Below are 24,289 nucleotides of genomic sequence, written 5' to 3' on the forward strand. Positions count from 1 at the left end.
GGGGCAGCAGACACAAAATATAGCACTCTGTCACTATCTCTCTCTATCTCTCTCTATCTATAACTCTATCACACTGCAGCAGCAGCAGCACAACACAGGAAGTCACAAGAAGTCAGATCCAGGAAGCATCCAGCACGCTACAAGCAGTGATCAGGTGATCAGGTAAGTATTTGCAAGGATCAGGTCAGTATATCACGGCAGATAGGCACGGTGACCGCACTGCACGCAATTCCAGACCGGAATGGCGTCTGCAGTGCAGTCACCGTTAGTTTAAATCACCCTCCATGGCTGTGATTGGTCCGTCGGTCCGACGAACCAATCACGGCCTTTGGGGGCGGGTGGGGTGACACCAGTGTCACCCTTACACCCCGTGGTGATTGGTGCTGTACTTTACAGCACCAATCACCACCGATCCCTGTGTCACCGGCGAACGTTATTCGCCGGTACACAGAAAACGCTGTATTTGGCTGTTCACATTTGAACAGCCAATCACAGCGATCGCCGACGGGGGGGAGGCATCGCCACCCCCCCTGGGCATGCAGGGACATGTCTGCTGTCAGGGATAGCAGACATGTTTAAACTGTCACCGCGTCTATAGACGCGGTGACAGTTTAAAGCCATGACGTACATTTATGCCATGCGTCGGGAAGTACATCCCGGCCATGACGTAAATGTACGTCAAATGTCGGGAAGGGGTTAATGCAAGCCTTTGGTGGACAATGTCACTGTTTATGATGTGTATTGTGAATTTTGGCTTAATCTGTGTGGCATTATGTGAATTCTGGCTCAATCCGTGTGGCATTATGTGAATTTTGGCTCAATCCGTGTGGCATTATGTGAATTTTGGCTCAATCCGTGTGGCATTATGGGAATTTTGGCTCAATCCGTGTGGCATTATGGGAATTTTGGCTCAATCCGTGTGGCATTATGGGAATTTTTTCCCAATCCGTGTGGCATTATGGGAATTTTGGCTCAATCCGTATGGCATTATGTGAATTTTGGCTCAATCCGTGTGGCATTTTATGCATTTGGCTCAATCAGTGTGGCATTATGTGAATTTTGACACAATCTATTTGGCATTATGTGAATTTTGGCTCAATTCTGTGTGTGTTATGTAAATTTTGGCTCAATCCATGTGGCATTATGTGAATTTTGACACAATCCATGTGGCATTATTTGAATTTTGGCTCATTCCATTTGGCATCATGTGTAAGGGGCAAGTATAATGGGGTCTAGTATTTTGTTGCATAATGTGTAGAAGTTGTATATGGTGTTGACACGCACCCTGTTGAGTGGCCACACACCCTTTTCCGGAGCGCGCCTTTGGCGCGCGCACAACTACATCCTTCACTTTTGTCGCCATGTTGGGCCTGCGTACTTTAAATGCCAGGGCCTATTTTTAATTCCATTCCCACCCTCTCCTGCCGCTCTCTTAGCATGTACACTGGCACCACTAACACCGCCCCTCCCCCACCCAAACCGTTTTTTATCATGGTGCCCCCCCTGTCATTTTATCCTGGATCCGCCCCTGCATACATACATACAAGGACAAAGCAGGACAGTCACGTATTTATTCCCCCCAGAGTAATATATACATAAAAACATAACTACATAGATGATGCTGGCCGAGTGTAGATGACACCAATTCTGATTACCGGATCTGTAAAGACAAAGATAACGGAAAATGATGACCTGATCTCTGTATGAGCACCTGTGTACCGGACTCCGGTATGGTAATTTGTAGCCGCAGCGTCTGTGGCCCGGCTGTTCTTATACTTACTGTGTATTTATCCCACTTCTTCTCCGGATCATACGGCTCCCACCGGCTGGCTGGGAAAATGTGCTTGTTCTTCTCATACCAGCTGCGGAGAACCACTTTCCCTGCATGGGACTGAAAGCAAGAAAATTACACTTATATTCTTACCTGTTATATCTCTTTCTTCAAGATCTATAGGAAACACAGGACTGACACTGGGTATAGGATGGATGTAGGACCAAGCACAAAACAAGTTAAAACGTTTGGCTCCAGGCAACCCAGGTTCCTCCTCCCACTATGCTGCTCGTGGCCGCCATATTGGAGAAAGTGCGCTATATAAATTAAACTTACTTATATATCTGAAAAGGTTTGGAAAAGGCACATCTGTGCTCTGGACCTCTCATACACTGCATGAGACATACATAAGGACCTACACTACTTTGGTATAGCTATCTGCCTCTGTCCATTTTCTTTACTATACTCCATCTAGTGGCCATTCACATCAACAACATCTAATCCATTTAAAAAGGAAAAATTTGGTGCAAGGCTACAGAGCGGCCAAAGGGGGGCATAATGCTAAGGAGAAAGAAAGAACAAACTAGTCGCTAGCTTCTCCTAACTCACCAGCTTCTCCTTACGCTGACATCATCTTGTCTGGCGTCACTGATCCTACTCAGTTCAGCGCATCTTCTGGGCCAAAGCTCAAGAAATTTCTGAACTTCTGTCCCGGTTGTTGGACAAAAAGCTAACTGGTCTTAAAGAAGTTATCGACTCTGTTGTATCTCAACTCAAAGAACACGGCCAACAGAACAGAACAGCGCATCTCCAATGTTGAGGATGTATTGGCTGATACTTATGAACCGTACACTAGAGTCGCCAGTTTCTGCAACGCAGGATAAACGCGAAGATTTGGAGAACAGGAATCGTCGCAATAACCTGCACCTAATCTCCCAGTCTGGATAGAATGGGATCAGCAGGTGGCTGGCAAGGAAGAACAGAACTACTGATTGATTTCTTTTATTTTATTGTGACCCATATCACTCATCAATTTTCATTTGGTCTCACGTTTATTTCATGAATTATACCAAAACAGGGTCTTTGGCCTTGCATGCCAATGTTACCAAAAATTGGAATAGCTCTTCTCCTTCAGTGGACCACTTTGAAAAATATAGGCCATTATATAACTCCACGTCCTTTGGCATTGTACGCGGCCAATTATCCAACCTGAATAAGACGTACTCTAACATTGCCCTCTCATACCTCGGCAGATGCCAACCAATTAAAATTATAGATTTTCCTAGGCTTTTATATCTTATTCAGCTCCCACTATTTCCCTCAGAATATGACTTGAAGGTCTTGAACAGAGCAGACAGCAGATTCATTGGGCCTAGAATTTCCATGTTTAAACTCAGCCAAGCAGTCATTTTAGGTGGTTTATATCTTCCTGGTTTTCGATCCTATGCACTGGTGGCAAATTGTTGCTATGAAACAGATTCGATTAAATGCACAAATCCAGATGAAGCTATTTCCCCCTTTCTACCCCCATTGGACATAACCCGTGTTTCACAGCTGGCTTTCTTTCACATCTTTTTACCACTTAAAATTCCCAAGGACTCCGCTATATTCACCAACTAGACCCATCCACTAGGAACACCTACTCCCATGACCAACTGCAGGATACATTCCAACGTGTTAGGATGCCTGGTACTTATATGTTAGTTGGGCACCCAATTTACCTACGTACGCTTGCAGAAGGAAATCGTATCACATGTCCCGTTTTAGTGCAATGCGATGCAATCCCAGTACTTATATACTGATGTATGCATTTCAAGTAGCGTATCTATGTTTTGTGAATAAACTTAAGCAAAGTAAATAGTGTAAAACCACACCAGTATCCACACCATCCCGAACCGAGCGCAGTGGAATGCGTCCTCCCGACCTTTTCATACCCCCACGTTCCACGCCGCTCCCCACGCTTCAGGTTGGCGTGGATAGTGGGGCAACGCTGCGCTTGCAACGCTATGGGGTGGTATGGATAATAGGGGGGTACCTACAATAGAAGGGATTAAATTATTTAGTAATATTGTATCGCATTACACGTTTTAGGGGGGTATTCAATGTCAGGGGCACGGCTGTCGAGCTAGCGTGACAGCCGTGCCCCTGTCCCGTTCTCGTTTTGCTCGCCTGGAGCTCGGCAGTCGGGATTCAATGTCCCGGCTGCCGAGCAGCGAGAAGGGGGCGTGGCCGCGAGTTGAGGACGGAAATGGACGAGCTCCGGCCGGGAGCTCAGCTATTTCCGGCTTTTCTCGGCAGAACGAGCCCGACAGCTTGTGATGTTGGGCTCGTTCTGCGGAGAACCCCTGTTCAATGCGGTCAGGGAAAACAGCATTAAATAGGGCCCCGCAGCCATCTCCCGATGGGAAGCACGACCAACATTGCATACCCCCCCCCCCCCCCTTAGGGTCATAAAATGTGTGCTGAACGATGCGATGATAGCAGGAAAAATAAGACCGGCAAAAAAAAACATTAATTAGTAATATCGCATCGCACGCATAGAGTGACACTAAAAGTGCACATGCGATTTCCTTACGCTGAATAGCCCACTAAGCAAATAGCTTAGTGGGCGCATAACTAACATATAAGTACCGGATGCCTCTATTTGTATATTTCCAAATTCGCAGCTAAGTAACTAACTTACTGACCAAACTTCCTCCTTCTGAAAATTGGTGTTTGGACGATATGCTGTCTACCCTACTGTGTCTTTCACCACTTCATTGCTTTATGGTTACATTCCGCATAAGATAGACTTGGCCTCGGAAACAGCTGGTATTAGTAAATAGAACGTTACGTTCCCTATCATATATATGACCAAAATTCTTAAATCATTTATAAAAAAAACCTTAAAATTGATTTCTGCATCATACACAGAAATGCAGTATAAACTATTGCACCATGAAAATTATAATCCTAAAAATTGAGATTACTAGGGTCTCTGCAAACTCCTGTTACAAACTCACAAACCGTTGCAGACTTTTAGCATGTTGCTGAAAACCCCGTCCAAAAACCCTTTAGCTCTCAACAGGGAGGTTTCAAATCAAAGCTAGACAGGGCAGGCCCGGGTGGAGGCATGGACCTGACTGAGAAGGTCCGACCGCTGAGGAAGCCGGATCAGAGCATCTTTGACGAGGTGGAGGAGGTCTGCATACCAGACCTGTCTCGACCAATCATCAGTCCACCCTCCGCTTTCAACTTGCAGTATTCAGGGGAGGAGTGAGATCAGCAGAAAGGCATACATCAGGCGGAATGGCCAAGGCCGACAGAGTGCCCATGAGGCAGATGCCCGGGTCTCTGGTCCAAGACCAGTACAAGGAGACCTTGAAGCTGTGGGGAGATGCCAATAAGTTCACCTCAGTAATACCCCATAAACGTCCTAGCCTTTAAAACACGACCTTATGTAGAGCCCACTCGCAGGCATGAATTGTTTGGTGGCTGATAAAGTCCGCCTCCCAATACAGCACTCCTGGTATAAAGGCTGCCAACAAGGCTGGAATGTTCCTTTCTGCCCACTGGAAGATGCAGCTAGCCTCTGCCATGTCCCTCTGGTTGTGAATGCCGTCCTGGTGATTTATGTAGGTGACGGTCGTCGCATTGTCAGACTGTACCTGAACAGGGCAGCCCTTAAGCAACGGCCGAGCCGGACAATGGGCCCAAAACACAGGCTGTAGTTCCAGAAGATTTATGGAAAAGTGACTCTCGAAGTGTCCATAGGCCCTGTAAGAAATGCCGATAAGGGACTACACCCCACCAGTGCAAACTCGCATCTGTGGTGGGGAGCACCCACCCCAGAATCCAGAAGGGACGGCCTTCCTGCAAGATCAGATCCAGAAGCCACCAAGAGAGGCAACTTCCAGATAGAGAATGATCAGCTGGGTATGAAGGCAGAAATGGGATACTGACTACTGAAATGAAGCTGAGCACGACTGAGAAGTTGTTCCCTGATCTGTACCTACAGAGTCCCCTGGAGGCACAGCGTGGCACACCGAAAAAATAAATAAAAAAATCAAATAAATAAATTAAAGGCTGCATAAAGGTGCACTGGCTGCCTGGGGGTGGAGGAGCCAGAGGCAAAAGTTTTAACCTGTTTGGTGCCAGGACCTACATACAACCTATACCCAGTGTCAGCCCTGTGGAGTAATGAATAAACACCCAATGGGCAACATGGCAGCCAACAGGAGCAATCCAATAGTCCATGGGATGAAAGGGAACGGGATAAACCAAGTCTACATGAGAGCAGGGGTGGGATGGGAAGAACAGAAGTCCATGAGAGTGCAGGGGGGGACGAAATCATGTCTATGAGAGAGCAGGGGAGGGGGGGGGGGGGGAATACCAGGGTCTACGAGAGTGCAGGGTTGAGAGGGATAAGAAGAAACCAAGTCTATCAGAGTGTAGGGGTGGAAGGGATTGGAAGAAACCATGTCTACCAGAGTGTAGGGGTAAGAGGAGTGGAATACAATAGAATAGATGGATACAGACAATATATCAGGCATCAGTTTATGAGAGACACTCAGCTCACACCTCATCTTTCTCCACTGTGGCATCGCTCAGCAGACGGACATCTTCATGCACATCAAAGTTGAACAGAGGACCTATGGAAAAATGAAGGGTGGTAATTGTATTTATGAAGACGAGAGTTGAAGACACAGCAAAACCTATTAGAATAATACAGTATGTTACATGGCCGCCTGTGTAGCCACACTCAGTCCTTATTTCATGGTGAGCGGTCAGCTCATTGATATATCAGATTGGGTTGGATTAGCCAGACCACAAAGCCACATGGCAGAGAGGCGGCTGCACTTAGTACTCAGGGTTATAGGATGGCCTCAATCCCCCGCCGCTTTTACCACTGGCCTCACTTCCCTGCAACTCTTGCCCCTGGCCTCACTCACTTACCGCTCTTGCCCCTAGCCTCACTCACTTACCGCTCTTGCCCCTGGCCTCACTCACTTACCGCTCTTGCCCCTGGCCTTTGTCACAATAAAATCATAGAAGCTGTGATGCTGGAAGAGAGAAGAGGAGAGGGGTCACAGTGCTGTACACGCACATACGGAGAGATCACACAGACACTCATTCTACTTACATGTGGGATGATCAGATCTTCCTTAATGTACATCAGCTGCTCAACACCTGCTGACCTGTGGGAATTATAGACATACATCAATACAGTCCATGTAATAAAGGGATACAAAGTGCAGTGCGTGTTATACATCATACATATACAGTAACCCGGTATATGCGGCAGTAGTGCCAGCCATACATAGCGCAGTGTGTAATACATCAGACATATACAGTGATCACAGTAACCCGGTATATGCGGCAGTAGTGACAGCCATACATAGCGCAGTGTGTAATACATCAGACATATACAGTGATCACAGTAACCTGGTATATGCGGCAGTAGTGCCAACCATACATAGTGCAGTGTGTGTAATACATCAGACATATGCAGTGATCACAGTAACCCGGTATATGCAGCAGTAGTGACAGCCATACATAGTGCAGTGTGTAATACATCAGACATATGCAGTGATCACAGTAACCCAGTATATGCAGCAGTAGTGACAGCCATACATAGTGCAGTGTGTAATACATCAGACATATGCAGTGATCACAGTAACCCGGTATATGCAGCAGTAGTGCCAGCCATACATAGTGCAGTGTGTAATACATCAGACATATGCAGTGATCACAGTAACCCGGTATATGCGGCAGTAGTGCCAGCCGTACATAGTGCAGTGTGTAATACATCAGACATATACAGTAACCCGGTATATGCGGCAGTAGTGCCAGCCATACATAGTGCAGTGTGTAATACATCAGACATATGCAGTGATCACAGTAACCCGGTATATGCAGCAGTAGTGCCAGCCATACATAGTGCAGTGTGTAATACATCAGACATATGCAGTGATCACAGTAACCCGGTATATGCGGCAGTAGTGCCAGCCGTACATAGTGCAGTGTGTAATACATCAGACATATACAGTAACCCGGTATATGCGGCAGTAGTGCCAGCCATACATAGTGCAGTGTGTGTAATACATCAGACATATGCAGTGATCACAGTAACCCGGTATATGCGGCAGTAGTGCCAGCCGTACATAGTGCAGTGTGTAATACATCAGACATATACAGTAACCCGGTATATGCGGCAGTAGTGCTAGCCATACATAGTGCAGTGTGTAATACATCAGACATATACAGTGATCACAGTAACCCGGTATATGCAGCAGTAGTGCCAGCCGTACATAGTGCAGTGTGTGTAATACATCAGACATATGCAGTGATCACAGTAACCCAGTATATGCGGCAGTAGTGCCAGCCATACATAATGCAGTGTGTGTAATACATCAGACATATACAGTGATCACAGTAACCCGGTATATGCGGCAGTAGTGCCAGCCATACATAGTGCAGTGTGTGTAATACATCAGACATATGCAGTGATCACAGTAACCCGGTATATGCGGCAGTAGTGCCAGCCATACATAGTGCCGTGTGTGTAATACATCAGACGTATACAGTGATCACAGTAACCCGGTATATGCGGCAGTAGTGCCAGCCATACATAGTGCAGTGTGTGTAATACATCAGACATATGCAGTGATCACAGTAACCCGGTATATGCGGCAGTAGTGCCAGCCATACATAATGCAGTGTGTGTAATACATCAGACATATACAGTGATCACAGTAACCCGGTATATGCGGCAGTAGTGCCAGCCATACATAGTGCAGTGTGTGTAATACATCAGACATATACAGTGATCACAGTAACCCGGTATATGCAGCAGTAGTGCCAGCCATACATAGTGCAGTGTGTGTGATACATCAGACATATACAGTGATCACAGTAACCCGGTATATGCGGCAGTAGTGCCAGCCATACATAGTGCAGTGTGTAATACATCAGACATATACAGTAACCCGGTATATGAGGCAGTAGTGCCAGTCATACATAGTGCAGTGTGTGTAATACATCAGACATATACAGTGATCACAGTAACCCGGTATATGCAGCAGTAGTGCCAGCCATACATAGTGCAGTGTGTGTAATACATCAGACATATACAGTGATCACAGTAACCCGGTATATATGCGGCAGTAGCGCCAGCCATACATAGTGCAGTGTGTGTAGTACATCAGACATATACAGTAACCCGGTATATGCGGCAGTAGTGCCAGCCATACATAGTGCAGTGTGTGTAATACATCAGACATATACAGTGATCACAGTAACCCGGTATATGAGGCAAAAGTGCCAGCCATACAAAGTGCAGTGTGTGTAATACATCAGACATATACAGTGATCACAGGTGCCCGGTATATGCAGCAGTAGTGCCAGCCATACATAGTGCAGTGTGTGTAATACATCAGATATATACAGTGATCACAGTAACCCGGTATATGCGGCAGTAGTGCCAGCCTTACATAGTGCAGTGTGTGTAATACATCAGACATATACAGCGATCCCAGTAACCCGGTATATGCGGCAGTAGTGCCAGCCATACATAGTGCAGTGTGTGTAATACATCAGATATATACAGTGATCACAGTAACCTGGTATATGCGGCAGTAGTGCCAGCCATACATAGTGCAGTGTGTAATACATCAGACATATACAGTAACCCGGTATATGCGGCAGTAGTGCCAGCCATACATAGTGCAGTGTGTGTAATACATCAGACATATACAGTGATCACAGTAACCCGGTATATGCGGCAGTAGTGCCAGCCATACATAGTGCAGTGTGTGTAATACATCAGACATATGCAGTGATCACAGTAACCCGGTATATGCAGCAGTAGTGACAGCCATACATAGTGCAGTGTGTGTAATACATCAGACATATGCAGTGATCACAGTAACCCGGTATATGCAGCAGTAGTGACAGCCATACATAGTGCAGTGTGTAATACATCAGACATATGCAGTGATCACAGTAACCCGGTATATGCGGCAGTAGTGCCAGCCGTACATAGTGCAGTGTGTAATACATCAGACATATACAGTAACCCGGTATATGCGGCAGTAGTGCCAGCCATACATAGTGCAGTGTGTGTAATACATCAGACATATACAGTGATCACAGTAACCCGGTATATGCGGCAGTAGTGCCAGCCGTACATAGTGCAGTGTGTGTGTAATACATCAGACATATACAGTGATCACAGTAACCCGGTATATGCAGCAGTAGTGCCAGCCATACATAGTGCAGTGTGTGTAATACATCAGACATATGCAGTGATCACAGTAACCCGGTATATGCGGCAGTAGTGCCAGCCATACATAGTGCAGTGTGTAATACATCAGACATATACAGTAACCTGGTATATGCAGCAGTAGTGCCAGCCATACATAGTGCAGTGTGTGTAATACATCAGACATATACAGTGATCACAGTAACCCGGTATATGCAGCAGTAGTGCCAGCCATACATAGTGCAGTGTGTGTAATACATCAGACATATATAGTGATCACAGTAACCCGGTATATGCAGCAGTAGTGCCAGCCATACATAGTGCAGTGTGTGTAATACATCAGACATATGCAGTGATCACAGTAACCCGGTATATGCAGCAGTAGTGACAGCCATACATAGTGCAGTGTGTAATACGTCAGACATATACAGTGATCACAGTAACCCGGTATATGAGGCAGTAGTGCCAGCCATACATAGTGCAGTGTGTAATACATCAGACATATACAGCGATCCCAGTAACCCGGTATATGCAGCAGTAGTGCCAGCCATACATAGTACAGTGTGTGTGTGATACATCAGACATATACAGTGGTCACAGTAACCCGGTATATGCGGCAGTAGTGCCAGCCATACATAGTGCAGAGTGTGTAATACATCAGACATATATAGTGATCACAGTAACCCGGTATATGCGGCAGTAGTGCCAGCCATACATAGTGCAGAGTGTGTAATACATCAGACATATATAGTGATCACAGTAACCCGGTATATGCGGCAGTAGTGCCAGCCATACATAGTGCAGTGTGTAATACATCAGACATATACAGTGATCACAGTAACCTGGTATATACGGCAGTAGTGCCAGCCATACATAGTGCAGTGTGTGTAATACATCAGACATATACAGTGATCACAGTAACCTGGTATATACGGCAGTAGTGCCAGCCATACATAGTGCAGTGTGTGTAATACGTCAGACATATACAGTGATCACAGTAACCTGGTATATACGGCAGTAGTGCCAGCCATACATAGTGCAGTGTGTGTAATACATCAGACATATGCAGTGATCACAGTAACCCGGTATATGCGGCAGTAGTGCCAGCCATACATAGTGCAGTGTGTGTAATACATCAGACATATGCAGTGATCACAGTAACCCGGTATATGCGGCAGTAGTGCCAGCCGTACATAGTGCAGTGTGTAATACATCAGACATATACAGTAACCCGGTATATGCGGCAGTAGTGCTAGCCATACATAGTGCAGTGTGTAATACATCAGACATATACAGTGATCACAGTAACCCGGTATATGCAGCAGTAGTGCCAGCCGTACATAGTGCAGTGTGTGTAATACATCAGACATATGCAGTGATCACAGTAACCCAGTATATGCGGCAGTAGTGCCAGCCATACATAATGCAGTGTGTGTAATACATCAGACATATACAGTGATCACAGTAACCCGGTATATGCGGCAGTAGTGCCAGCCATACATAGTGCAGTGTGTGTAATACATCAGACATATGCAGTGATCACAGTAACCCGGTATATGCGGCAGTAGTGCCAGCCATACATAGTGCCGTGTGTGTAATACATCAGACGTATACAGTGATCACAGTAACCCGGTATATGCGGCAGTAGTGCCAGCCATACATAGTGCAGTGTGTGTAATACATCAGACATATGCAGTGATCACAGTAACCCGGTATATGCGGCAGTAGTGCCAGCCATACATAATGCAGTGTGTGTAATACATCAGACATATACAGTGATCACAGTAACCCGGTATATGCGGCAGTAGTGCCAGCCATACATAGTGCAGTGTGTGTAATACATCAGACATATACAGTGATCACAGTAACCCGGTATATGCAGCAGTAGTGCCAGCCATACATAGTGCAGTGTGTGTGATACATCAGACATATACAGTGATCACAGTAACCCGGTATATGCGGCAGTAGTGCCAGCCATACATAGTGCAGTGTGTAATACATCAGACATATACAGTAACCCGGTATATGAGGCAGTAGTGCCAGTCATACATAGTGCAGTGTGTGTAATACATCAGACATATACAGTGATCACAGTAACCCGGTATATGCAGCAGTAGTGCCAGCCATACATAGTGCAGTGTGTGTAATACATCAGACATATACAGTGATCACAGTAACCCGGTATATATGCGGCAGTAGTGCCAGCCATACATAGTGCAGTGTGTGTAGTACATCAGACATATACAGTAACCCGGTATATGCGGCAGTAGTGCCAGCCATACATAGTGCAGTGTGTGTAATACATCAGACATATACAGTGATCACAGTAACCCGGTATATGAGGCAAAAGTGCCAGCCATACAAAGTGCAGTGTGTGTAATACATCAGACATATACAGTGATCACAGGTGCCCGGTATATGCAGCAGAAGTGCCAGCCATACATAGTGCAGTGTGTGTAATACATCAGATATATACAGTGATCACAGTAACCCGGTATATGCGGCAGTAGTGCCAGCCTTACATAGTGCAGTGTGTGTAATACATCAGACATATACAGCGATCCCAGTAACCCGGTATATGCGGCAGTAGTGCCAGCCATACATAGTGCAGTGTGTGTAATACATCAGATATATACAGTGATCACAGTAACCTGGTATATGCGGCAGTAGTGCCAGCCATACATAGTGCAGTGTGTAATACATCAGACATATACAGTAACCCGGTATATGCGGCAGTAGTGCCAGCCATACATAGTGCAGTGTGTGTAATACATCAGACATATACAGTGATCACAGTAACCCGGTATATGCGGCAGTAGTGCCAGCCATACATAGTGCAGTGTGTGTAATACATCAGACATATGCAGTGATCACAGTAACCCGGTATATGCAGCAGTAGTGACAGCCATACATAGTGCAGTGTGTAATACATCAGACATATGCAGTGATCACAGTAACCCGGTATATGCGGCAGTAGTGCCAGCCGTACATAGTGCAGTGTGTGTAATACATCAGACATATACAGTGATCACAGTAACCCGGTATATGCGGCAGTAGTGCCAGCCGTACATAGTGCAGTGTGTGTAATACATCAGACATATACAGTAACCCGGTATATGCGGCAGTAGTGCCAGCCATACATAGTGCAGTGTGTGTAATACATCAGACATATACAGTGATCACAGTAACCCGGTATATGCGGCAGTAGTGCCAGCCGTACATAGTGCAGTGTGTGTGTAATACATCAGACATATACAGTGATCACAGTAACCCGGTATATGCAGCAGTAGTGCCAGCCATACATAGTGCAGTGTGTGTAATACATCAGACATATGCAGTGATCACAGTAACCTGGTATATGCGGCAGTAGTGCCAGCCATACATAGTGCAGTGTGTAATACATCAGACATATACAGTAACCTGGTATATGCAGCAGTAGTGCCAGCCATACATAGTGCAGTGTGTGTAATACATCAGACATATACAGTGATCACAGTAACCCAGTATATGCAGCAGTAGTGCCAGCCATACATAGTGCAGTGTGTGTAATACATCAGACATATATAGTGATCACAGTAACCCGGTATATGCAGCAGTAGTGCCAGCCATACATAGTACAGTGTGTGTGATACATCAGACATATACAGTGATCACAGTAACCCGGTATATGACGCAGTAGTGCCAGCCATACATAGTGCAGTGTGTAATACATCAGACATATACAGCGATCCCAGTAACCCGGTATATGCAGCAGTAGTGCCAGCCATACATAGTACAGTGTGTGTGTGATACATCAGACATATACAGAGGTCACAGTAACCCGGTATATGCGGCAGTAGTGCCAGCCATACATAGTGCAGAGTGTGTAATACATCAGACATATATAGTGATCACAGTAACCCGGTATATGCGGCAGTAGTGCCAGCCATACATAGTGCAGAGTGTGTAATACATCAGACATATATAGTGATCACAGTAACCCGGTATATGCGGCAGTAGTGCCAGCCATACATAGTGCAGTGTGTGTAATACGTCAGACATATACAGTGATCACAGTAACCTGGTATATACGGCAGTAGTGCCAGCCATACATAGTGCAGTGTGTGTAATACATCAGACATATACAGTGATCACCGTAACCCGGTATATGCGGCAGTAGTGCCAGCCATACTTAGTGCAGTGTGTGTAATACATCAGACATATACAGTAACCCGGTATATGCAGCAGTAGTGCCAGCCATACATAGTGCAGTGTGTGTAATACATCAGACACATATACAGTGATCACCGTATATGCAGCAGTAGTGCATATACCGTGCCATACATTGCAGGAGCACAGGTGTAATCCCTGTTCAGTGACCAACTCCCTATGTCACATAGCAGGGGCACAGGTGTCCTCACTGCTCATTGACATTTCCGGGATCACACAGAAAGCGCACAGGGTTGTGGGTGTACATTCCGTCCTCACCTGAGCTCACTGAAGTCCTTGCGTAGAATCTCCAGAGCTTTCTGCAGGAACTGTTGCATAGTATTCCCTTTCTTCATCTACAAGGATAAAGCGTTTAGATCAGTGGTTCCCAAACTGTGTGCCTAGGCACCCTGGGGTGCCTCAGGACAATTGCAGGGGTGCCTTGGGTTGGTGGACCAGGATCAATTCATATTATTAATGGTCAATGTATGGCAAAACCAGTGGTGGTGGCTGCCAATCATAATATATGTGGACAAACAAAAGCAAATCCTGTCCCTCACCAGATAACTGTGACATATAAACACAATGCACTTCATTTAATATTTTTTTTTTTCTGAATTTCTCGATAAGAAGCATTTGGCCTAGGGGTGCCTTGAATATATTTTGATGTTCAAGGGTGCCGTGATTCAAAAAAGTTTGGGAACCACTGGTTTAGATGGAAATGATGAATGCAGATGTCCCCGTGTAGATCTAGCGAAGCTTCCGGTATTCCCAACTTCAGCATTAAATGAGAACCATGTATATGTTGGAAGTAGGGGGGGGGGGGGGACTACAGCGTTCTCTCTACACAGGAAGTGGCCATGATATAGACCAATAAGGTTTATGTCCTTGCAGAATACAATCCCGTGCGCTGGGTAAGAGCGCCGTTACTGCAGACAGAAAGGAATACTCTTACCTTGACTGTTCTGCGGTGCCCAGATCCATCCCAGTAACTGAACGTAATCTCTATCTCTTCACCTGCGCAGAGACGGACAATGTATAAATCTGTGGGCGTCGCTGCGGACAGAGCCTAATCCTCACATTTCTCTCTTACTTTTGATCTTTTCTTGCTTGCGCTCCCATTCCTGTCTCAGCTCCTCGCGCAGACGATTCTCTTCCTCCTGAGGGTGAGATGGGCGAGGTGAGTCCCATGTGCCACACACACAGGCTCAGATGCCAACGGTGATAGAGGTCCTGTACTATCGCTACAGCTGGGAACGCATCTCCTAGAGCAGGCATGTCCAAACTGTGGCCCTCCAGCTGTTGTGAAACTACACATCCCAGCATGCCTTGCCATAGTTTTAGCATTCCCAAATAGTAAAACTGTGGCAAGGCATGATGGGACTTGTAGTTTCCCAACAGCTGGAGGGACATAGTTTGGACATGCCTTTACTAGATGTGGTCACAAAACAGACGCCAGCGTCCCAACTACCGCTACGATTTTCACCCAATTTCGACTTTGATCTGAAGCATGGTCCCGTGGAGGGATTGGTTTAGCGTCAGGTTGCGGGGAGGGGGATTAGGGTCAGGCTGCATGGTGGCGGGGTTAGGTGGCAGCAGGGCATTATGTATAAACTCTACCTCCCGGTCTCTGTCCGGTAGGAAACTGGTGTCCACGTCTGGATTCTTCCCCAGCTTCTTCTTTTTCTTTGGCAGCTCTGTGAGGTGAGGAAGATACGGTCAGAGATGCAGTTCAGGACAACTCCTCTGATCTCATTATCGCAGAATGGCCCCTACCTGGGCGGCTGACAATCCTTCCCTTACACAGAAACCGCCCGACTGTCAGCCAATCAGGGGACCATGCTCGCTCTGTGTATACTGTCTGGTGACTGAACTACTGCAGGGACAGGGGCCCCAGCACAGCCAACAAGCAGGTAAGTGTGAGAGTGGCGGGAGGTTTCTGAGCTCGCCTTAGGACAGCTGTGTTATGGTGTACTGCCCAGCCAGGTTACCCACCGGCCAGAGTGGGCCCTTAATGTCTGAGCATGCTGGTGCTTCTGGTTCTCCAAGTGCTGCTATTCTAAGGCAGGCCTGCTGGGACATGTAGTTCTACTGTGAAGAACAATATTACAATCTACTTTTACACATTAACCCTGCATTCACCGCCCACAGTCCCCACTTCCCAAGGAATTCCAGACCTAGGCTGACTAGTTTGGGGGTTGGTTACGTGATGGCAGGGTCACGTAGGGTGATGTGTGCCTCTGGTACAGCCGGATGCCAGATTCCACCACATTTTCTGTACAATATGGGGCAATATGACTGAACTCGCAGACAGCTGAAACTGAAGAGTAATCAGCACAGGTGTAATAGAAATGTGTTATTCTGTTCTTGTTTATATACTCTGCGGATCCATGTGGGGCCATATAAAAATAGTGTTCATTCTAGCACCCGCCATATTTGAAAGCCCATGCAGTTCCTCTTCCCTGCCTGGGGTGTCGCTGTCTGCTGTGGTGTTTCTAGCACAGGTCTGGTTTGCATATCAGTGCTGATATACAGACCACACTGTGCTAGAAGCACTACAGCAGACAGCGTCACCCCAGGCAGGGAAGAGGAACTGCATGGGCTTTCAAATATGGCGGGTGCTAGAATGAAAGATAATAGTAATAATAATAATAAGTGATAGACTCCACGCACAGGGGAAAGGGGGCCACATCTTACAAGCCGCATGGAGGCCATCACAGACGTCGCACACCCAGCCGGCACCCCCCTATATACCAAGCACAAGTGCCTGAAAACAACAACACAGCTTTGTATTTATTACCTTCCTTCTCCATTTCTTCCTCTTCCACCTCCTCATCGTTGTCATCATCCTCCTCCTCCTCCTCATCATCATCCTCGTCATCTTCCTCTTCATCCTCCTCCAGATTAAAGGACAAGCTGGCAATTTTCCGCTTCTGCTCATTCTTTCTGTCTCGCTCTCTCTGCTTCTCCAGCTTCCTGCAGACACAGATAAGTACCCAACACGAGGTGACGCTCTCAGCCGTCTCTGCACACAGTGGGGAGGATTCGTAATCATCAATGGTTTATGGCCGATGTCAAATATTTTTGCCATCGATGGGGGAGAACCAAATGGTTGCATGGTGCCAGGACATGGAGAATACCTCCGCTCCGGACAACCCAGAAGTCAAGCACCCCCCCCCCCCCCCCCCCAACACACATATACTCTCTCATTGGCCCACGGGACAGTCAATCAAAGAGAATGGATGGCCACCGATAGCTAAGACTGTCGATGGTTATCCATGGCACAGTTTGTTACCATCGATGGCAAATGCACCGATGGCCATCCCTAGCTCACAGGTGTCTATACACTAGAGCAGTGATTTTCAACCTTTTTACCTTGCGGCACACTAAATAAGATCTTACAACTGCCAAGGCACACCATGAGATCTCCACAGGGCAAAACACATTGGTCCCCACAGAAAAAACAAACAAACAAAAAACCTATTGGCCCCCACAGGAAAAAAAAAAAACAATCGCACAGGTAACAAAAATAAAATACATTGGCCCTTTACATGAAAAGAAGACACTCGCGACCCCCCACACATGGCGCACGGAAACACTCACAGCCACCCATACGCTGCGCACAATGATATACACAGCACATGGCGACGCTCACAGCCGCCCATACGCAATGCATAGTGATATACACAGCACATGGTGACGCTCACAGCCGCCCATACGCAATGCATAGTGATGCTCACAGCCACCCATACGCTGCGCACAGTGATATACACATCACATGGTGACACTCACAGCCGCCCATACGCTGCGCAGAGTGATATACACAGCACATGGTGACGCTCACAGCCACCCATACGCTGCGCACAGTGATATACACAGCACATTGTGACGCTCACAGCCGCCCATACGTAATGCATAGTGACGCTCACAGCCACCCATACGCTGCGCACAGTGATATACACAGCACATGGTGACGCTCACAGCCGCCCATACGTAATGCATAGTGACGCTCACAGCCACCCATACGCTGCGCACAGTGATATACACATCACATGGTGACACTCACAGCCGCCCATACGCTGCGCAGAGTGATATACACAGCACATGGTGACGCTCACAGCCACCCATACGTAATGCATAGTGACGCTCACAGCCACCCATACGCTGCGCACAGTGATATACACAGCACATGGTGACGCTCACAGCCGCCCATACGCTGCGCACAGTGATATACACAGCACATGGTGACGCTCACAGCCGCCCATACGCAATGCATAGTGATATAAACAGCACATGGTGACGCTCACAGCCGCCCATACGTAATGCATAGTGACGCTCACAGCCACCCATACGCTGCGCACAGTGATATACACAGCACATGGTGACGCTCACAGCCGCCCATACGCAATGCATAGTGATATACACAGCACATGGTGACGCTCACAGCCGCCCATACGCAATGCATAGTGATATACACAGCACATGGTGACGCTCACAGCCGCCCATACGCAATGCATAGTGATATACACAGCCGCCCATACGTAATGCATAGTGATATACACAGCACATGGTGACACTCACAGCCGCCCATACGCAATGCATAGTGATGCTCACAGCCACCCATACGCTGCGCAGAGTGATATACACCGCACAGGTGATGCTCACAGCTGAAGGTCCTTAAACTGTTCCTTCTTTGCCAACTGCTTCTCTCGCTCCTTTACCAGGGCCTCCTGCTTCGCCTTCATGTCATTGAGAGTCACCAGCCCTATGGGGAGAGGGGAGACGCTTAGTTACAGTCACCTACGGGGAGACGCTTAGTTACAGTCACCTACGGGGAGACGCTTAGTTACATTCACCTACGGGGAAAGGGGAGGTACTTAGCGGCAGCCACCTACGGGGAGAGACGCTTAGCGGCAGCCACCTACGGGGAGAGACGCTTAGCGGCAGCCACCTACGGGGAGAGACGCTTAGCGGCAGCCACCTACGGGGAGAGACGCTTAGCGGCAGCCACCTACGGGGAGAGACGCTTAGCGGCAGCCACCTACGGGGAGAGACGCTCAGCGGCAGCCGCCTACGAGGGGAGAGGAGACGCTCAGCGGCAGCCGCCTACGAGGGGAGAGGAGACGCTCAGCGGGTCGCCTACGAGGGGAGGGGAGACGCTCAGCGGGTCGCCTACGAGGGGAGAGGAGGAGACGCTCAGCGGGTCGCCTACGAGGGGAGAGGAGACGCTCAGCGGGTCGCCTACGAGGGGAGAGGAGACGCTCAGCGGGTCGCCTACGAGGGGAGAGGAGACGCTCAGCGGGTCGCCTACGAGGGGAGAGGAGACGCTCAGCGGGTCGCCTACGAGTAGAGAGGAGACGCTCAGCGGGTCGCCTACGAGTAGAGAGGAGACGCTCAGCGGGTCGCCTACGAGGGGAGAGGAGGAGACGCTCAGTGGGTCACCTACGAGGGGTGAGGAGAAGACGCTCAGTGGGTCGCCTACGAGGGGAGACGCTCAGCGGGTCACCTACAAGGGGAGAGGAGACGCTCAGCGGGTCACCTATGAGGGGTGAGGAGGAGACGCTCAGCGGGTCGCCTACGATGGGAGAGGAGACGCTCAGCGGGTCGCCTATGAGGGGTCAGGAGGAGACGCTCAGCGGGTCGCCTACGAGGGGAGAGGAGACTCAGCGGGTCGCCTACGAGGGGAGGGGAGACGCTCAGCGGGCCTTCACAGACTCATTGTGTCAGCGTCTCTCACATACCATGTGCACTTCCAGGATATTCACAGCACAAGTGACCACATAGTAAGTGGCTGCTGAGCTGACCGTAAAAGGTTCCTGGTGGAATTATTATATGATAATGTTTATAGTCATCAGTCTCTCAGGCTATGGAGGAACCTTTCCCTTTATATCTATAGGTGCCACTGATAAAACAGCGTGCGCTTTGTGTTTAGCACATGTAACACAGGAGAAGAGGTGAGAGGCATGGGGGTGGGATTGGAGCCGGCGCGCCCATGTAGGGGGTCTCTATACTCACCAACAGTGCTGGATTTCAGCTCCGCTTCCACAGCATCATAATGGGCTGAGAACTTCTTGTTAATATTTGCTTTAACCACATTCTCCTGCAAAGAACACAGAGGACACAAACATCTGCTTATTGTGCAGTGTAAAGGTGTGACAGGGGCAGGATGTTGGAGCACTGGTGGGGTGCCCCCGCGCAGGGTGTAGGGTTACAGTGCAGCACAGGTGGGATGTAGTGTCACAGTACGGCACACAGGTGGGGTGGGACGCAGTGCAACACAGGTGGGGTGGGATGTAATGGACGCAGGGCAACGCAGGCGGGGTGGGACGCAGGGCAACGCAGGCGGGGTGGGACGCAGGGCAACGCAGGCGGGGTGGGACGCAGGGCAACGCAGGCGGGGTGGGACGCAGGGCAACGCAGGCGGGGTGGGACGCAGGGCAACGCAGGCGGGGTGGGACGCAGGGCAACGCAGGCGGGGTGGGACGCAGGGCAACGCAGGCGGGGTGGGACGCAGGGCAACGCAGGCGGGGTGGGACGCAGGGCAACGCAGGCGGGGTGGGACGCAGGGCAACGCAGGCGGGGTGGGATGTAGTGTCACAGAGCAGCACACAGGCGGGGTGGGATGCAGTGACACAGAACAACACACAGGCGGGGTGGGATGCAGTGACACAGAACAACACACAGGCGGGGTGGGATGCAGTGACACAGAACAACACACAGGCGGGGTGGGATGCAGTGACACAGAACACCACACAGGCGGGGTGGGATGCAGTGACACAGAACACCACACAGGCGGGGTGGGATGCAGTGACACAGAACACCACACAGGCGGGGTGGGATGCAGTGACACAGAACACCACACAGGCGGGGTGGGATGCAGTGCAACCCAGGCGGGGTGGGATGCAGTGCAACCCAGGCGGGGTGGGATGCAGTGCAACCCAGGCGGGGTGGGATGCAGTGCAACCCAGGCGGGGTGGGATGCAGTGCAACCCAGGCGGGGTGGGATGCAGTGCAACCCAGGCGGGGTGGGATGCAGTGCAACCCAGGCGGGGTGGGATGCAGTGCAACCCAGGCGGGGTGGGATGCAGTGCAACCCAGGCGGGGTGGGATGCAGTGCAACCCAGGCGGGGTGGGATGCAGTGCAACCCAGGCGGGGTGGGATGCAGTGCAACCCAGGCGGGGTGGGATGCAGTGCAACCCAGGCGGGGTGGGATGCAGTGCAACCCAGGCGGGGTGGGATGCAGTGCAACCCAGGCGGGGTGGGATGCAGTGTCATAGAGCGGCACACAGGTGGGGTGGGACGCAGTGAGGCACACAGGTGGGGTGGGATGTAGTGACACAGAACAGCACACAGGTGGGATGCAGTGCAACACAGGTGGGGTGGTACGCAGTGTCATATAGCGGCACACAGGTGGGGTGGGACGCAGTGAGGCACACAGGTGGGGTGGGATGTAGTGTCACAGAGCGGCACACAGGTGGGTGGGATGTAGTGTCACAGCGCGGCACACAGGTGGGAAGCAGTGCTGCACAGGTGGGGTGGGATGTAGTGTCACAGAGCAGCACACAGGTGGGATGTAGTGTCACAGAACAGCACACAGCTGGGGTGGGATGCAGTGCAACACAGGTGGGTGGGATGCAGTGTCACAGAGCAGCACACAGGTGGGGTGGGACGCAGTGCAACACCGGTGGGGTGGGACGCAGTGCAACACCGGTGGGGTGGGACGCAGTGCAACACCGGTGGGGTGGGACGCAGTGCAACACCGGTGGGGTGGGACGCAGTGCAACACCGGTGGGGTGGGACGCAGTGCAACACCGGTGGGGTGGGACGCAGTGCAACACCGGTGGGGTGGGACGGGACGCAGTGCAACACCGGTGGGGTGGGACGGGACGCAGTGCAACACCGGTGGGGTGGGACGCAGTGCAACACCGGTGGGGTGGGATGTAGTGTCACAGAGCGGCACACAGGTGGGGTGGGACGCAGTGCTGCACAGGTGGGGTGGGATGTAGTGACACAGAACAGCACACAGGTGGGGTGGGATGCAGTGCAACCCAGGTGGGGTGGGATGTAGTGACACAGAACAGCACACAGGTGGGGTGGGATGCAGTGCAACCCAGGTGGGGTGGGATGTAGTGTCACAGAGCGGCACACGGGTGGGGTGGGACGCAGTGAGGCACACAGGTGGGGTGGGATGTAGTGTCACAGAGCAGCACACAGGTGGGGTGGGACGCAGTGCTGCAAAGGTGGGGTGTGATGCAGTGTCACAGAGCGGCACACAGGTGGGGTAGGACGCAGAGCAGCACACAGGTGGGATGTAGTGTCACAGTGCAGCACACAGGTGGGGTGGGATGTAGTGTCACCTCCGCTATTTTCAGCTTCAACTGTTCAAGCTGCTCCCGCTGCTTCTCACGCTTCTTCATCAGCTGCATGGCTCTGCCGGCCTCGCTGGCTGCTCCCTTGTACTGCGCCATGTCTAACACCGGAGCCGACCGACTACAGACACCGGGGAGATTTGGACACCGCTACAGTGTTTATTGAGCCTGTGCTGCGTCACAAGCAAGCGCCTGCGACTCCGCCACTAGGGGGAAACCATGCGTCACTGTTGTGTCCGCACTACGCTGGCTCCGGCGCCATCTTGCCTGAGATTCGCTACCACAAACCCCTGCCCGGCCATCTCCAAGTGTATCCGGTCGACAATCATGCACTGGTTCAACCACCACAAATGGTAGACAGTGAGTAGGTCGACACCTAAAAATGGTCGACATACTTTAGGTTCATATTGACAGAATGTCAACACAACACAAGCAAAAGTTCAACATGAATGAACATAGTCGACACATGAAATAATCGACATGCATTTTTCGTGATTTCTTTTAAACCAACTTGTTCATACGTTACCATCCCCATAAACCATTGATGATTATGATTCATCTCTGGCCTATGGCCATCCCTATGGCTAAGCACCTCTACTCTGGTGACTATTGCTGTTACCGCGTAATGGGCCCTATTCAGACTGGGAGAAGAAGTGTGGAAATCGCGATCCGGAAGATGCGCAAGCCCTGAATCTGTGATCACAGGACAACACAGTTTCAATGCCACCCAGGATGGTGACTGATTGGTGATGAAGCATTTTGTGGGAGCGGTTCTGACACCATAGACATGTGTTTCGAAGCACTCACACTTTAGCGATGTGCCTGCCAAATTTTGAGGCACATGGTGGGAGGGAACCGGTGAGCAGGAGTGGCTTTGCCCGGTGAGGGGTGTCCGCCCTGCAGCCTAGCGTCGGGAGTCACAGTTTTGCAAAACTGTAACTAAGGGGTAGATTTATTATAGCAGCGAACAGTTCCTGCTTAGCCTCATTAGCGAGGCGAAGCAGGAGGGGAGACCGACAAGATTTATCAAAAATCTTATCCGCCGAAGCGGGGGAGCGCTAGCTCCCTGGAGACAGCGCATCAGTTAATACTGACGCGCTGTCTCCTTTCCCCCCGGCCAGCTGGACTGCGCATGCACGGGATCTCGCTACTCTCGCGAGATCCCCAGCGCAGCTCAGAGCCAGCAGCAGGGACAGCGCTGTCCCTGCTGTGGGCATAGGGTATCGCCGTCTGCAGCTGTCAAAGTCGATAGCTGCAGGCGGCGGAACGGTCAGCGATGCTGACCATTCATAAATTAGGCAGGAGGCAGGCACGCAGTACGAAATATTGTAGCTGCGCTATGCCTCCTGCCCCACACCGCCGCACGATAGACACTCGCTTGACGGGTGTCTTAGATCAGGGGAAGCGGTATCCCCTGCTTTAGCGCATGGAGACAGAGCAGATTCCCCTGATCGACCATTGATAAATCTACCCCTTAGTCTGAATCAGGCACATTACACCAATAACCTCATGGGGCTGATTCAGCTTCGATCGATAGTGGTAAAGTGGACCACTAAACATGGCTAAAACTGAACTTCTAATCTTCCATTCCCCGAACATCCCCTCTTCTCCCACTATCTCCATCAGCATTGGTGAAACCGAGATCACCTCCACCAACCAAAAGCGCTGCCTTGGTGTCATCATTGACTCCTCCCTCTCTTTCACCCCCCACATTCGTG

The 24,289-nt window shown here is 49.7% G+C and overlaps 1 protein-coding gene across 1 annotated transcript; it reads right to left on the reverse strand.

Moving 5' to 3' along the window:
• Window positions 1-1,557: 1,557 nt before the first annotated feature.
• On the reverse strand, window positions 1,558-22,771 carry FAM50A (family with sequence similarity 50 member A). Its single transcript, XM_083161066.1, has 13 exons — window positions 22,560-22,771; window positions 20,217-20,301; window positions 18,867-18,966; window positions 17,002-17,177; window positions 15,822-15,898; window positions 15,295-15,361; window positions 15,157-15,218; window positions 14,481-14,557; window positions 6,894-6,948; window positions 6,765-6,813; window positions 6,332-6,402; window positions 1,781-1,891; window positions 1,558-1,660 (listed from the first exon to the last, which is right to left on the reverse strand). Exons 1-13 carry the CDS (start codon window positions 22,668-22,670, stop codon window positions 1,652-1,654), a joined length of 1,050 nt encoding a protein of 349 aa, XP_083017192.1. The 5' UTR covers window positions 22,671-22,771; the 3' UTR covers window positions 1,558-1,651.
• Between the last annotated feature and the right edge of the window lie 1,518 nt (window positions 22,772-24,289).

This window comes from Crinia signifera, chromosome 9, assembly GCF_055691185.1.
Source record: "Crinia signifera chromosome 9, ASM5569118v1, whole genome shotgun sequence".
In the NCBI taxonomy this organism is placed as follows: domain Eukaryota; kingdom Metazoa; phylum Chordata; class Amphibia; order Anura; family Myobatrachidae; genus Crinia; species Crinia signifera.